At 35.3% G+C, this 17,665-nt stretch overlaps 1 protein-coding gene across 1 annotated transcript; it reads left to right on the top strand.

The window, feature by feature from the left end:
* The first annotated feature begins 1,584 nt into the window (after nt 1-1,584).
* On the top strand, nt 1,585-16,220 carry LOC141821146 (uncharacterized). Its single transcript, XM_074708525.1, has 18 exons — nt 1,585-1,888; nt 1,973-2,150; nt 2,230-2,392; nt 3,091-3,227; nt 6,010-6,113; nt 6,224-6,319; nt 8,867-8,957; nt 9,239-9,359; nt 9,442-9,641; nt 11,528-11,619; nt 11,757-11,812; nt 13,208-13,297; nt 13,390-13,489; nt 14,705-14,809; nt 14,899-14,971; nt 15,683-15,837; nt 15,906-15,963; nt 16,071-16,220. The coding sequence occupies exons 1-18, from the start codon at nt 1,886-1,888 to the stop codon at nt 16,127-16,129; spliced, it is 1,881 nt and encodes a 626-aa protein (XP_074564626.1). The 5' UTR covers nt 1,585-1,885; the 3' UTR covers nt 16,130-16,220.
* Nucleotides 16,221-17,665: the final 1,445 nt, after the last annotated feature.

Raw genomic sequence — 17,665 nt, 5'->3', positions numbered from 1 at the left:
TAACCAAACGCACCCTTAAAGTAAAGAAATATGATCTTAAAGAAAAGTTATTTCTCAAATGTATTGAACAGGTAACTCAATGACTATTTTCACCTTTTATTTTGGAAGAGTGCATAACATTTTTTATATTTTTATGTATTTTAGATCGCAAGAAAAATCTGGGAGCATCATAAATGAGTTACTCTATAATTAAATTTGGAGAGTAAGGAAGATGTTAACTATTGAGTTCAATTACTATTATTATTATGTTATAAAATAGAAGATAAAAAGTTAAAGTAGATTATTAAAAAAAATCGTCGGGATAAAAAATTATTTTGACTTGAATCAAAGTTTTACAATATTTTATTTAAAAAATTTCAATTTTATCCATTTCAAATATTTAATTTTTATAAAAGCATCCGTAATGGTTTCTCGTTATAACACCCTATCATGTAGTGACAAAATTCAAGAAATAAAAAAAATTGCATGTGAGGTGGGCCACCTCTTAACTGGCTCACTCCACTGTCACACTGAACACATTCAAGACATTGAATGCGTTCATGTGGGAGGGTATTATAACACCCTTCCATATTGTTCATTAAGAGCATATGTAGTCCCGGGACAATGGTGCAACGGTAGGACATCTGGATTGTGATCCAGGGATCCGCGATTCGATCTAGACTACGGCGTATTTGCAAGAATTTTCTTTCAAATGGGGAACGCAATCAAAAGATGCTGGGCATCTAGATTGGCCGCCGTATGCGCTTCCCGATTTACCCTGGTGGTCGGTGGAAAACTTCCGATAGAGCAGACCCGGCCACTCCCAGAGATTGAGTCCATGAGACTGACTGGGTTATATCACCTAAAAAAATAAAAAAAACATGTGGGAAGTCCATGAGACTGACTGGGTTATAGCACCTAAAAAAATAAAAAAAAAACATGTGGGACTCATTCCTACCACATGAACGCATTCAAACATTGAACACGTTTATATAGATCACTCCTTCACCACTCCTCCACATCATGTATGGAAAATTATTAATGCTCTATTAACAAAGCATTACATATGCTCTCACACCGAAGAGATATTATTAACATCTCATTAACAGAGCGTTGGGATGTTCTAATTTCAAAAACCCGTATCATATTTTAGTTATATTTTTCCCTTTGAAATAATAAAATTGATTTTATTAATATATCCGATGTGAAATTTAAATTTTTATTATCTAAAAATTTATTTTATTTTTTTATCATCGCATCAGATCAATTTATGCATTAAATTAGAGCTGTCCGTTAAGGCTTATTGATGTTTTTTGATTTAATTTAATAATCGATATATATATTTTATAGAATCGAATCAATTTTATCAAAATCAAAGTAAGATATCTTAATGATAAATAAAAATAAAAAAAAACCTAATTTTTAAATGGAGATAATTCGGTTTAACCTCGGCAGACTGATTTGGGATCTCTACTTCACACCCACGCACCTCTCTCTCTCTCTCTCTCTCTCTCTCTCTTCCCGGTAACGCCACCGCCTCACCCGCCGGCGACCTCTTCCTCGTTGTCGACGCCGGCATCTCCGGCCATCTCGGCCTCTCTGCTTCTCGACGTCTCTCTCTCTCTTGCTTCTCGCGATCGACCAGGCTGTCGCCGCCTCTTGTCGCGCGCACAGCCGTAGCCGCCGGAGGCGAGAAAGGCTGTTCCGACTGTCTCTCTACCTCTCTCGTGCCTCTCCCTTTCTTGTTCTGCTCGCCTCGAGGCGTGACGCCTCGCTGTCACTATTTGCGAGACAGAGAGGCGAACCTACTTCCTTGTCCTATCTGTGCAAAGCTTGGGCACGAGAACTCGTTCTCTAATCGAACTTATCATTCCGAGAAGCAAACATACTTCTCCCTTCATATCATATGGTGAGTTTCTTTCTCTCGTTTCTCTTTCTTTCTCACACCCACACAAAAGTTCTACATTTGCTAACCTTCCCTTATTTTTTTCAGGCATCGAGTGGACCCTTGTTGGATGATTGCTTGAAGCTCTTGAGAGGCTCTCGGGACGAGCAAAAGCTTGCCGGTCTCCTTCTTGCCTCAAAATTCTGTCTTGGGGATGACACAACTGCCGTTCTAAAGGTCTATGATGCCGTCGGCGCTTGTTTTCTTCAGAGACTCCTCTTAACCGGTAATTCTTGGGGTCTTTTCTTAATAAATGCAACTTTGCTTATTTTCTCGTGATTCAAGTTCCTGGGGTTTTCTTTCAGGTATGGGAAAAGGATCTGGTGGGTTTAGTAGTGGCGAGGATAAAGAGGCATATTTGAGGCTCTCCATCACCCTTCTTGCTGCATTGTGTCGGGTGCCAGAAATTGCTTCGTCCGAGGACATGATCTCTAAAGTTCCTCTTGTAGCTGAAATAGTTACAAAATCGTGAGTTTCTAATTCGGTTCTTTTTCTTCTAAAATCTTCAGGTTGTATGGAGTAATTTCTATGTCAACGAATTCAGAATTTTTGCCGTGTCATATTTTATCTTGTTGTGATACACATGATTGATTTTCACATACTAATCATTTGCGCGCCTGTTTTAATATTTTATTTAATAATTTTCTGAACTTATTTTTTTATACTCTGGCATTCTTCAACCGGTATTGCTGTTAATATATTCACAACAAATCTCTGCATGATCAATTCTTAGATTTGTTTATTTGTGTCAGTACAGAAAAATGGTCGAATGAAATACCCATATTTTATTACTTACCTTCCTTGTGGTTGCTGTTGGTCAACTGATTAACCTAGTTATTGAAAACATTCTTCTTGTATCCTTTCATGGATCCTCATGTTTTTCCTCGTCATGCTGTTCCTCAAAGGTAGCAAAGCTAGCATCACACAAATGTTGATCATATCTATTCTTGTAACTTGAGTAATGCCAACAGAAGTTTGATGTTACACTTCCTTACCTTTGTTTGCTAATGTTTACTCCAAAAACTAAAGTTCATATTTCATACTGTTTCCAGATGGAGCAAAATTATTTTTATTTTGAGCTATATCATCCCTTTGTAATTTTCTATTATGATGTTGAGTTTTGGCTTTTTTGCTTGCATTGAAACTAGTTTGGGCTTTGGATGCAGGTCTGACCCGTCCATTTTTGAGGAATGCTATGAGTTTCTCTTACTTGTTGCTGTTGCTTCGGATAGTGGAATAGCAAAATTTTATCAACCTGGAGTAATTGACATGCTTGGATCTCATATTTCTACTTTGAGTGATGGTACTAAATGCTCTGTTTTCCTTTTATTGTATAATTGAAATAGATAAAAGGGAATTATTTTTTGATTTAAGAAAACATCAATTTGATTTAGAAACCAGAAGTTTTATTCTAGAGTATGGACCCTTTCAAAGGGCCATAGGGTTGTAGTGTATACTTGTATGGACCTTTGCAAAGCCCCTTTAGATAAGGTTTTAGTTTATACTCGATAGAATCAACAAATCACACCAATCTCTCTTCTATTGATTTCTTAAATTTGTTTGATTTCTATGTTTCTCCTACTACCTAGGTGTTAAAGTGAAAGTACTGATAAAACTTCTGCTGGTAGGGAATTAACTTCTGCAAATCTAATATTTTGCATGCCTTTCATATGATTTCTGGATTTGGAAGTAGTAGTTGATTAATGAATCCATTCTGACCCTGCCAAAGGCTCTTCAATCACATGAGACCAAGGTTTGAAAAACTATTCTGTTCTACGGCTTGGCATAAGTTTTGCCGACCAACTGACACCCAACTGACACTTGAAATCTACTCAAAGACTGCAATATGAAGAGAGGGCCTCACTGTTCCAAGAGCGACTTCTGCGAGTGACAATAGGTTCCATGAGCCACAGTGACTTCTGAGCGACGACAAGTTCTGCAAGCAATCATGAGCACATGGTTTCTGTGGCTAGTTAAGCTGATTTCTTCCTCTTCTTCCCTTTACTCCTCCCCAACTCTGCATCATTTTTGCCTCTTCACCCTCCATGATTCCTCCTTGTCCTTTCACAGCGTGTTGGCGCACCCAACATGGCACTAACACTGTATTGTGTTGGCTAGGGTCTGAAATTGGTTCCGAACAATATCTCAGACCTTGCATGTGGCGATATATTTGGTTTGTAGATGCATAGATAAATTTGTGTTGTAAATCATTGACTACAGGCCTATGATGTTACCTTCCTATGCCAAATTTGGGTGTTGTAGTTAATTACAAAATCCATAGATCATAGTAAATATACAGAATGGTGTTCTAACAGGCAACATATTGAACTGAAAAATGCTTGGGAATGTTGTTGAGTGAAGGTCGGCAAGGTTTCTGCACTTCAAGTTGGAGAAAAAGGTTGTCTGCCCTCATGGTTGTCAATCTCAATCAGTGTTGTAAATGGCGGTAGACGGTGGCGGGGTGGTCAGTGACCGCCTACCGCCTCGGTCACCTAAGCAGTTGATTTTTTTTACTTTTATATATATATAGACAATTTTTTTAAATATATATATATATATATATATATTAAATTAATAGGATAATTTTATTAAGCTTATTTAAATTATCCCAATCATAACTAGAAGTTGATTAAAATTATTAATCTAAAGTTTTGATTAAATCTTTTCAAAATAAAAAAATGGTGTTTCGGCTTTGGATGCGTCGTTGGACTCGGGTGACGTGTTCGGATGTGTCGCCTGAGCCTGGCGACGAGTCCGAACCCGTCGCCTGGGCCCGACAACTAGTCCAGATTCATCGCTGCAAGTCCGGATGCGTCACCCAAGCCTAACGTGGGGTCGGAAGCGTCGCTTGAGCCCAATGACGGATCCGAAAGAGTCGCCCGAGTGCATCGCCGGACCCGGGCAATACATCCGAAGTCGAAATTCCGAAACTGTTAGGTTTTTATTTTTCGTGACGGCGACATCATTTGAGGCGGAAGGAGGCATTGCAAAGGTTAACCTACGTTGCCTTTGACTGCCACCTAAACCACCGCATTTCACAAATGTGGTGTAGTTAAGGTCTGTCTCCTGCCCAAGTGGCCGCTTCTATCGCCATTTAGAACACTGATCTCAATCAATCAGGATATGAATCGATTAAGTTGAATTGACATCAGTAAGAACTAATCCAATATTAGCCAATATCTAGCATATATGTCTGATGGTTGTCAAAAATCTAAAGCGTCAAAAATTGAAATAATCAAATAAAAATGGGGAGGAATTGGCAATTTATGTGCAAAATCCACATTTCTTTCCAACATCAGTTCACTTCTTGCTGAATACTGGTCGAACTTGCAATGAATTTGTGAGGAGAAAAAGAAGATCCTTTGTGAAGATGAGATCCTATCGCCAAGGATGTCTCTGTTATGCAACTTGGTAGATCTGCTGCATTGTTTCTTAGATGAGAGGAGGAATGTATCCGTCTTTGTGATTAGAGAGCAAAGGAAGCAGTAAGAGTTCTGATGTTCCAGCTTCAGGAGAAGATGGAAGCGACAAGGAGGAAGGTCTTAGCCAGTGATCTCAGTAAAACATTGGCAAGGATTGTGTCTTAGCCAGTGATCTCACATGGTTTTGCATGCCTTGGTTGACAATCTCCCAAAAGAGACTAGAATATTTGAGAGCAAAATAGACTAGGTTGACAGAGTGAGCTCTTTTATAGGCCTTATGATAATATGGTCTTATAAGACCAGCCAACTTGAATAAGTTGCTAGAAATAGTAAAATTGGGGGGGGGGGGGGGGGGGGGGGGGGGGATTTAAGAAAAAATAAAATTAAAAAAATTCGATAGTGAATCTTTTTTGTCTGATCAGTTAATTCTAACAATTGTCTATTTCATTCTATTTTTGTTTGCATCAAGATGTGTTCCTAGTATGATTGTTATTAAAGTCTTTATCATATACATCAATTGTACTTCTAGATCTGTTAAAAGTCAGATGGTTATATTTTGAACAGTGATTCTTAGTATCTAATTGATGATTAACTTGATCGTGATATTTAATTGTTTAGCCCTTGTGCATGATATTGTTACTTATGTAGTCTCTTTCTTTCAAGGTACTCGCTCACTTGAGTTTGCCATGCAACTCCTGCAGCTATTGGTGAATCGGCTATCTATTGGCTCTGTAATTAGTGAGAACCTGCCTGTCATATTATCTATGGTATGCTGCAGTGATCTTTTAGCATGTTTTCTTTCCCCTTTTTTGGGATGGATTTTCCAGTAATAATTGAAGCATCCACATGCATGCTCACAGTTAATTTGGTGATGCAGGTAACTTTAATATCTAGGCAATTTGCTGTTTTGCAGAATGCCTTCAAATTTGATGCTCTTCATATGCTCACTTCACTTCTATCATCAAATAATACTGTATGTGAATTGTCTCTTCCCCTATTCACCATCTTTTGTCAATCATTATGGGAGTCAGATATGTGTTAGTTGTTTTCCTGCTTGCCATGTGTTGTCAACACTAATTTTGTCTGATGCAACTTCCTAGTTCAGACTCAATATCATGCTTAAAAAATGTGGCTTTATAAGCATGACTAAATCAGTATCCATTCATCTAGAGGATATTTCTTGTGCTAGTTCTTATTGTGGCACTTGATGTTTCACATTTCCATCATTTCTGTAAATGCTAGAAAATGGGGAAAAACAATAAACTTGAATTTCAGTAGTTCTCTTAAGCAAGATGATGTACTAAAACTTGGCAATAAGTTAAGTATATGAGATTAGATAGTGCGAATAACTTTGTATGTTAGGCTAAACTTGGTAGAGCACTGCAAAACGTTTTTCTACAATAAATACTTTCTCATCACAAAGTTTGTTTTTTCTCTCTCAAAATTGTGTTGGAAAATTGAAAAAATAAAATTGTTCGCTAATCACTTTTACTTTCAAATATTATTTATTTTGTTTATCGTTTCTTATTTTTCTTATCCAAATGAAACTCTAAATGCATTCTAAAATACTCATCTAAAGTTTAAAATATCGTTTTATGATGGAGTTTTAGTCCTTGTGTTGACAATCACAGTTCAACACCATGTTGTGCCTACACTCGACACACATTGAAGCATGCTAAGATATTTTTTGATGAGGTTTACTCTTTTAATACTTTTTAACTTTATTTATTTACTACTAAAAATAAAACTATAGTAATTAGATAATCAATTGAATTAAAATTATATTATATGATATTGTACTGATACTCCACATGCTTTTGCATGTGTTAAAGCGTATCATGCTATTATGAGTTCAAATGGATATCAAGTTGAGTTAAAAATATTTTTATTTATTTTTTTGCTTTTGTGTGAATTAAGTTATAAGTTTTATTCTATAATTTTCTTCCACTTTAGTTGTTCACTCTTAGAAATAAGATTATAGTACTTAGATAATTAATCAAATTAAAGTTTTAGAAAAACAAGCTAAAATATAATAAATATTACTAAATTCATCAGGACATGTGTGAAACATGCTAATACATGCTGAGTGTTGGCACTGTATGATACTAGTCGGCATGTGCAACCTAAGAAGTTATCTAGTAATCATTATCAGGTTTCTGAAAATTTTAGGATGATACATTTCGAGTGTCACCTGGCACAACACAAGATTTCAACCATGCTTTCCTTATCTTATGTTATAAGTTATTTCAACTTTTTTTCTTGGTCATGTTTTTTCATAGCTCTTTCCAACCCTCTCTCGATTGCTTGAATATAATATGTAAATGCACAATGAATATGAAGGATTAATGCTTACATAGAATTACACTGGAAATATATTGTAACAACACCTATATGACAACAGAAAAAATGGAATTAATATCATGCTTAAATCAAAATTCAAAGTTATTGGTAAATTTTATTAATTTATGCAAATAATATAAGGAACAGTCTGACATTGTCTATTCAAATTATATCCTGTCTAGTCATTTCTATTCTGTTGTGTTTCCATCTCTAGTTTGTGAAATACCTTAGTTATAGAAACTACGGTCCAGTCACTATTTTGTCAAACATATCAACTTTGTTGGAATTTCTTTATTATATCAGTTTTTTCACAACTAGAATCTTGTTTAGCAAATTCCCATCAGCCATCTTGTTAACTATGCTATTAAGTACTGCTAGTATCATTCACCAATGAGCTTTAATACTGTAACACTTCCATTAATAATTAAGGTCAATTTATAACTGTAGGAGTTAGCAGAAAGGAATTCATATGCCTCATGAGCTTAATGATGTTCCTTTGAGATAGTGAGTTCATCTGAGCATGTCCTCAGTTATAGTGACATTGAGTCCTTTACCAGGACAGTTTGAACCTAATAGATAACAACGTTTTCCACGTGTGAAGCCAACTAGTTTGCTTTAGCTATGTAATTGATTAACTAAAATTCTATCCTTCTTCATTCATCTTCTTAGCTTTAGTCACCTGACAAAAGGGTGCAACAATGCAAGTAAAAACAAGTAAAAATTAGATGAAAGAACATAAATTTTGGTTATCTCCTCTTATACCCATCTTATACAAGGAATATAGCATCTAGATTATCATGTAGCACCTGGATGTAATTTTATATTGCTGATACCTATATGATGAAGCTGTTACTTCTTGTGACCTGGCCACGACCACTAGTTATTTTTAAATTTGTTGCACCCCTCTTCTCTATTGTCTGCATGCAAAGTGGGTGTACACAAGGGACAACATAGATACATACTGGAAGTCTGGACTGTTAGTTTTTCTTTTAAACATTTTGTTTGGATTTTTTATTTTTCTTAACTTGAAGCACATTAAATTTTGTTTCAATCTCATCATTCATTTATTAGAACATTTGTTTAGCCTATTTGCTATTGAGTTGCCTTTCTATTTCTCTGATTTTGATATTATAAATTTGTGTAAATTACTCTTTTAATTGTATGAACATGTATATTTTAGATGTTTCATGAAGCTCTAAGGACGATGCCAAGTAATAAATGGGCAGCTCAAGTACATGTTGGCATTAGTGAAATACTTCAAAACCGTGTTGGTATGCTTATTTTACTTATATACAATTTAATATGTGCACATTACTTTAAGGGCTCGAACTTTGTGATTCCTCTTCTTTCTACCTCTTTATGTTAGTTATTGCTGCTGCATAGTATTCAAAACCATGGTTGTAGCTCATGCACTTTTTGTGCTCCTTAAAACAAAGTCAAGCTGATTTTAGGTATCCATAAAAAAATAACCCCAAAATTTCTTTCTTCTTTATCAATAAGAATAACTGAGGACTGGTATAGAGGAGTTGAATATGTGTTTAAAATCTTGCAGTTTCTGCTGAAAAGCTCCAAGCACTTCTTCTGGCAGATTTAATGATGTCTATACTAGGGGTAAACTGGTTGTCGAATCAAATACAGTTGCAGCATGACCAAGAAATTATTCCAGTTGACAAGTAAGAACTTTTTTTTTGGTTTTCTAGGTGAACCCCTTTTAAGTGGTTGCTTTATATTTACATGAAATTCACATCCTTGTAGGTTTGTTTTTCTTGTACTGGAGTCATCAAGGGTAGAAGTTGCTGTTTTACTTAATGAGCTAGCCTACTTAAAATATGAACCTTCTAGCAGCTCTTCTGATGCATTGGGAATAATTATTCAAAAGCAGCAAAATTTGGCTATATCTTTTTCCTTGATAGAAAAGATTATCAAACTTTTGTCAAATGTTAGTGATTCAAAAGGTACCTTTATCTTTGCTTCTTATCTTGGTTTCAATCTTATATGGTATTTCTCAAGTACCTGTTCATCCTATTAATTGTTATTGATGATTTATGTTAATCTCTTGTTGATCTTTACCTACCTTATTATTGCTTTCTATTTGCAATAAGGAAAGTTAGGGTTCAAATACCTCAAAGTTATTTTTCTACTTATGTGTATTATTTATGACCACAATATTACATTATAATCCTTGTAATATATGTTAGTTATAACTAGGCCCGTAGTTTTTACACATAAGGAATGAAGGATGATGTTGTAGCATGAATGATGATGTGTGGATCAATTAATGAGTAGATGAATGGAAATTGATTTATCCTTCCATTCGAATGATTGCACAGATGGATGGATAGAATGATACATCCATTTATTGATGCTTTCACTTGTTCATATGCAAGGATACATTGAAGGGTGGATAATTAAATTTGATAAAAAGGAAATAATACCATTTTTTTCTGTAACTCTCACCCTCTTTTCTCTTTCATTCCGTCCATCTAACTTCTATTTCATATTTTTAGTGAAAAGGATTTAGTTTATTGAGGTTTCTTTTAAATAAGATTTTAATAATGATCTGTTTATCCTAGAGGGTGGATAGAAGAGGGAAAAGGATGAACAGTTGTGGAAAAGGATCAATTGTGGTAAAAAGGAAAGAAAGAGGGGAGTAAAGGAGGAAAACAAAAGGAAAAAGATGAAAAGGAACTCACGTCGATCAGGCCGCAATCGCAATTCGTGGCCAGGCCACAAGTTGCGGCCTGGTAGGCCATGATTGCGAGCTCGCCGTTGTGGATGTTTGGGGTTATTGGCTTGTCGGAGAGTTTGGCTTGAGGAAAGAAAACTCTTTCTGTTTCATTTCAGATGGACAAAAAAAATGGGCCAAAACCCGGACACAACTATGATTCAAACTTGAAGTATAAACCAACTTGATGAAAAGAAATAAATTTAAAGGTTGCATATGGCATAATAATGACATGAAAAAGTCAATAATCTATATAAAATTGATTCATCTATTTTTTATAAAATAAGTAATGTAATTAATCAATAGATTTTTGTTTGAAAAGTGAATGCTAGTGTGACGTACAATGAATGTTAGTGCGACAAACAATGTATGTTTGTGCTAGTGCGACGAACAATGAACGTTAGCTCAGGAGGTGAACATTGGTGTTGAGGCGACAATTGTGGGTGTATAAATGTTGATGTTGTGGGTGGCCAAATGATGTTAGTAATGGGTGATATGCATGAGGAAATTCTTTATAAATTGTTTACGGCTACATGTAAGGAAATCCACAAGAAGATAATCCATATATGCATATTTATAACTTGTTAATCATTCCTTTATATCCTTCCCTCAGTTCACCTGATTTGTAAGGTAAAAAATGAGGGATAAATTGGAATTTTTTTGGATGAGTTATCCCTCCTTAGTGATGCATCCTTCCAACTAATCAATTGAAGAGACAAATATATGTATCCACCCATCCACTTATTCATTCGTAACTTATTTGTTCAAACTAACATTCTAAGTGAACAACTGAACAAATGCAAATATTTGAGTCCATCCATCTACTCATCCATTTGTTCTTTTACTTATTTGTCCAAACGAACAAACCCTTAGGTCCCTAGCACTGCCCCTAGCTCAAAGATATCATGTTAGTCCATCATGTTACAAATATACTCAATCCTAGTACCTCTCCTAAGGGCTTAGTTAACAAATATGATAATTTATCATTTGAGTAGATAAATGCCATGACAATTTCATTAGATTACACTCTCTCTATCTATCAAAGTGATAATCAATCTTTATGTTTTATGTGCTTCGATCAAAATTTCTTAGCACAGTCCTTTTATGTATTTGCAGATTCTCCTATCAAAGATAGCACTTTGACAAAGATGGTTTCAGGACTTGAGGAAACAATTAACTTGATTTTGGACTTTTTACAAGACTCTAAGGTTGATTTTATATGCTTCCTAGACTGAGACTTGAGTTTTGTGGTCTCCTTAATTTGGTTGATCTCAGTATCCACTTTATATTTCCTAGCTTGAGACTTCAATTTTATGGTTTCCTTAATTTGGTTAATCTTCAATAGGATCATGGTCAAAGAAAAGGTGATGATCTTTTAGCAGCAGTCAGGATAGTAGGAAGGTACGATTAACCTTTCATATATATATCTCTCATTATCTTAGCAACTCTAGTTTTCTTCATTTTCAGAAAGCAGAGTATTGTTTTCTTTGCTCTAATATGTTAGTTGGATCTTAATGTACTAACTAGATGAAAGTTATAAACTTCCACAAAGTTAACATCTACATGGTTATGATTTATAAAGATATTCTTATTGTTGTTGTTGTTGTGTTCTCAGAAATAAATAAATATTTAATTTCGAGTTGGCATGCTCCATGATTGATATATTGGTTTGGGGACTCATAGGATATAACCAAACAAGTGAATGTTGAGTTAGAAAACTTGAAAGCAAATTGGATCGATGTTGTCATGTAAATGCAAGCGTTGTTGGTATGAGGTGCCGATGTCATTCAAAAGTTACCTTAACCTCATTCATGCATTTGTAGGTCAAGGTTAGAATTTCTCTTACTGTCTTATTTGATGCCTTTTCTTATCCTAGTGATTTGCTTGATGTTGGCGGTAATATAATTTTTATCAATAGTTTTATGCATGGTTTAAAATCTCATGCCTTTTCTTCCGATATAAGCGAAATATTTTATTTCGCCCGCAAACCGGCATAGACATGCCTTCTGTGTCGGCGCGCCTCGAGGCCCCATGGATGCATCGTGCTAGACCGATGATGCATCTAGACGTGTCGAGTTGGTCCGACGATGCAACATAGGCACGCCTCTGGTGCTGGCGCGCCTCAAGGTCGTGGACATGTCGCGCAAGCCTGGTGATGCGTCCAGATGTGTTGCGCGAGCCTAGCGACGTGCCCGGACGAGCAACGCTGACCCGGTGAACCATTTGGATGAGGCGCGAGAGCCTGGCGAAGCATTCGGACGTGTCGTGCGAGCCTACCAATGCGTTCGGACGCATTGTGCTGGCCCAACGACCCATCCAGATGCGTCGAATCGGGGCAGAGGCCACCACGGACACTTTGCGAGGAACAGGGGATAGGGACGAAGTTAATTAAAATAACTTAGGTTAATAATTTTAATCAACTCTTAGTTATGATTAAGATAATTTACATAGGCTTAATTAAAGTTTAATAAAATTATCTCATTTTTTTAAAATTATTTTATTTTTTATTTTTAAATATTTAGATTAAATTTTTGTTTTTAGTTAATATATTATATATTTAAAAAATCCTAAACTATATCGACACGACATGATACGGTACTGAAATTGTATCGTTCCAGTTCAGGACCGAAACCTCGACGTGGGTCGAGATTTTAAACCTTGGTTTTATGGACCTTATAGAAAGATTGTGTGGATGGCTAGAGTGGTTATGTTTTTAGTTTTATTGCCAGAGCTCTTTATTTTCTACATATCTGTGCACACACAAGATTAAGTTTCTGAATTTGATGAGTGTTCCAGCTACCTTGCTGAGGTACCCATTGCATGCAAGGAAAAGACTCGAGCTTTGTTGGGATATCTTCTGTCAGTTGAAGGGCAAGATGAAGCAAGGTTTAACTATCTTCTCGCTATACCGTGTTGTGAACTTAAGAATTATTTAGTTTCATTGCTGATAGTAGTTATCTTTTACCACTGTGGTTTAGTCCCTTCTATTCCGTCTGCTTCTTGCTTCCGTGGTTGTGCCAAATAACAATGCATATTGATGGGTGCAAGGCCTTGGCTTCAGCTGGGGGACATAGAGAGGTATACTGGTTTCTTCATACTAGTTAAAATATTTTTATTATTTTCCTTATTCATTCAGCCGTGTTTACTTTCTTAGAAAAAAAAACAAGAATAAATGAAGAGATAAGATTTTTACTTTGTTGAAGGAAAATTGAAGGGAAAGAAAGTGGGAGAATAATTCTTTTCTTTCTCCTCAAAATTGGACAGATCCAATCAGAAGAAATTCTCATCAAGTGTCCATGTACCCTTTCCCTAGCTGCAGCCTTGACCTCTGACCCTTGACTTTGAGCCTGCTCGTCGCCTTTGCTGCAACTGTACATTTTCTACATTCATAAAATAATAAGGGTAAGATCGGAATTTAACTTTTCCTTATGTCTGTCCCTTTAGGAAATACAGTTGTAGAAAAATCATCCCCCCCCCCTCCTTTCCCATCCTTCTATTTTCTATCCTGATCTCTTCTTTCTATAGTGTCCTCTAAGCCTACAAGGAAGCACAATTTTAATTTTGTTTACTTGGGATATTATGGGAAAACAATTAAGTGTGTTTAGGTTTTTGCATTGTTCTTATTCTATTGCAATGTGCAAAGAACAGTCAGTGGTTCTCTAGTTTTGCTGTGTTTGGTTGACTATACTATGATCCAGTTAACTACAGTTCAGGACTCCTACTTCAATCCAATATTTTTGTAGCACCTTTAAATGTTATTCATATATTTTCCTGCCTCTACCACTGGAGGCTGCCATTTCTTTGATTCTATTGTTGATGCATGCATCTTGGACTCAATTTTATTCTTCCGTCATTTCCACTCACAGCCACTGGATGACCAATGTTCACACATCTTTATTGTTCACAGTACAATGATAACAATCCATATATTGATCCTCTCTTTCGACCTGCATCAGTAGAAAGTTCTACATCGCTTTGGTATTATGGAATTAATAAATTTACTGATTTTTTAGAAGTTCAGCTTGCAGGCTTACACATTAAAAGACATACCCGTATTTTGTGCAATGACATGACAATGAAATGAACATTCTAGGTCTCATTTTGAACTTCGGAACCTCTTCATTGAAGTCATATGGGTTCACAAACTTCCTGTTATTTTATATGATACTTGCTAATATAACTATACTGCATCAGCCTTATGTTTGATCATCTGAACTTTAAGATTAATATCACCTTGCTTTATTTTTCAATTCAGTACTTTTTGAGATAAGATATGTTTTTCCATCTTGTCAGATTGTGGAATGTCTAGTGAATATGGTTGGAAGTAATGGCCAAATAGTCAATGACAAGGATACAGTGTTCTTGGCTTGTGATATCATCATGAATCTCTTATTAAATGTAAGTCAGGGCCAAATCATTTGTGGCTTGCAGCTGGTAATTTCTTTTTTTTTTCAGTTAATTTGATTTTCTGGATTACTTTTTGACAGAGAAAGGAACTCAAAGATTGGATAGAGTGGTCCGATTTTATTAATCTATTACATGCATTAATCTTTTGGAATGGTAATTTTCTTATCTCCAAGTATTTTAATAACCCTTAAATATGAATTATCTATGGGCCAAAGATATGCTTATTGCAGCATCTACGATTTTCTTTTTGGTATAATTTTGTGTTTCCTCTTAGCTGTATTTTTTGAATAGTGAAGTTTAAAAGTGAATCTTGAAGAAACCCAATCACCTATCCATCTCATATTTTCTTACATTCAGATTATTCTTTTTGGTAAATGGCCTTAACAGCCAGCTGTTGTTTGGTTGTGAGACCTTGCAAAATTTCCTTTCTCAAGGTATGCCATCTGAAGTGAAAACGTCTGTTATTTTAATCATTTCAGTTAAATCCGATGTAGCAAGAAAAACTTTAGTTAACAACTCGAGATTAACTATCAGTCATTTAATGATGACACATTAATATCATAGTCAGACAGGTTGGTTTTTTGTTACATGTTCTTTGAATGGGTCAAAGTATACTATTTCAACACAAGATTTAAATATTTTACAAGTTGGTGTTGGTGATGATTTGTCAAATTCTCAAGGGATGTTATGTTTTTAAAAGTTCAAATATCGTTGGAACTTCCTCCACTAACATAGCACACAATGTTCATCCTTTCTTTTTGTAGTGTTTATTTATCACCTGGTTTTAGTAGTGCTTGCTTTATATTTAGAACTTGTTTTGTATCCAAAATAGTAATAAGCTGTTTTTGCTCTGTGTTCTCTAAGAACACTGCAAGGACCCATCGGTTATGATGATGGCTTCAAGCATCTGCTGCTTGGTGTTGGACTTAACATCAGAGGAGTCTCTTCTAAACCAATCAAGTTTCGACCAAAGTTCTCTCGAGAAGCTGTCTCATCTTATTGCCAGAAGTTTAAATCAGGTAGACTTATCTTCTGTTGATTTCCAGACATCTGGTTGATTTCTTAAATCATATTCGGCTTTGCGTAGGGTGAGCTGAAGGAGTATTTGAAAGATCATTCAGATCTCCATCAAATTATTATTGCAGGTTTGTTAAATAGTTGCTATAGCAATTTAGTTCAGCTTCTGCCTTTTACTCAACTTGATGCTTCAGCTTCTTATAAAGATCTTTTTTTTTCTGTTAACAACTTGCAGGGTACTACGATTGGGCCGATCGTTTCCCTTCGGTTAGAAATGCTGTCGAGAACTCATAAATAAGCACTTGTAAGATTTTGTTGTTCTCCCATGTATATGCACATATAGTATTTATCTCCAAATAACTCAAAGTTACTTTTTTTCGATGCATCGTCAAATTTTCTACTGATCCGATGCAAATCCGAATCCGACTTGAATTCCAATTTAAGCCATTCAAAATTTAAGCCAACTCAAACTTTAAATCCCAATTAATCCTGATCGATCCGAATTTGATCTAAATTAATTGATTTGAATTTAAGCCAATTCAAAATCCCGAACTCGAACTTAAAAGTCTCAATCTCTAATATGAATTTTTTTTGGGATTGGGTCAGGTCGGGGTTGGTGGGTTAGATCAATTTTTGACACTCTTAGTGTAAATGCCAAATTGCTCGTGAGCTTGGTTTTAAAAAAATTTATTTGATTTTGTTCAATTAAATTAACAAATTCAAGTTTAATAATATTTAATTTGTGAGTTTATAAATATTTATTTAGATTTTAGAGATTTGTAAACTTGTGAATATATCATTGTTTGTAATCTTTATGTATTGTTAAGAATTCTTATTGATTGTGATCTTGTGAATATATCATTGATTGTAATCTTTATGTTATGTATTGTTAGAACTATTAAGTGTTAAGGATTTGTAATTGACGCTTTAAGTTGTTTAATTTTTATGAGCTTAAACTTGAGCTTGTTTAACGATTTAAAAATTATATATTAACGAACTGAGCTTAAATTAAGTTCGTTTAATTTTTAAACAAATTATTTTTGAACTAAACTCGAGCTTAATAATTGAAACTCAAACCAAACTCGAATCGAGTTAGAGCTTATAGAAAAATCAGCTAAGTCAAGGTTGAATCTCTCACTGTTTGATTCAGCTTATTCAATTACACCCCTAATTATGTTGTGTCAAGGGTAAGTTGGCTTGATTGTGTATTGGGACTTGGCCTGACTTGTGTCGAGGGTTAGGTTGGACAAGGTTGTATCGAGATCGTGCTAGGCCCAACACACAACATTGTCACGAGTGTGATGCGACGCTATGTACTTAGCCCAATTAGATAAAAAGAAGAAAAAAATCTTTAAGAATTAGAATTTTTTTTTAAAAAAATCATAAATAAAAAATCTTGCTATTATTTTTAGATATGTTAATATTTATTATTATTTTCATTTTTGTAAAAGAGGGTTACCTGATCATGATTGAAAGGGAGGGACGATGAAGTCGAGGTAATGCTTCTATAATGATGGTCAATTATAATTTTTCAATTTACTTTTTTATATAATAATCATAGAATCGATTGTGTGAAAATTTAAAATGATAAATTTTATTTTTTTAAAGAATAGGAGGACGATCCTATGCCAAGCTGCCGACCTAGAGTCGTGGCCCGAGCCCAATATAGCCAGCACGAACCCGTGATAGATTGGCCTAGGCCCATGCCATGCCTAGTATGATTCGTGCTAGTAGATTAGGCCAGTCTAACTCTGTAAGAAACGGGCCGACCGGGTTCGGGCCATGCCTGGTCCGGTCTGGTCATTTTTACATTTCTACCCCTTTAAATAA

The sequence above is a fragment of the Curcuma longa genome, chromosome 2 (genome assembly GCF_044706935.1).
Source record: "Curcuma longa cultivar G26 ecotype Majalengka, Jawa Barat chromosome 2, ITB_CL_G26_1.1, whole genome shotgun sequence".
In the NCBI taxonomy this organism is placed as follows: domain Eukaryota; kingdom Viridiplantae; phylum Streptophyta; class Magnoliopsida; order Zingiberales; family Zingiberaceae; genus Curcuma; species Curcuma longa.
The sequence above is the reverse complement of the archived record's forward strand: the minus strand, read 5'-3'. Positions and strand labels throughout refer to the sequence as shown.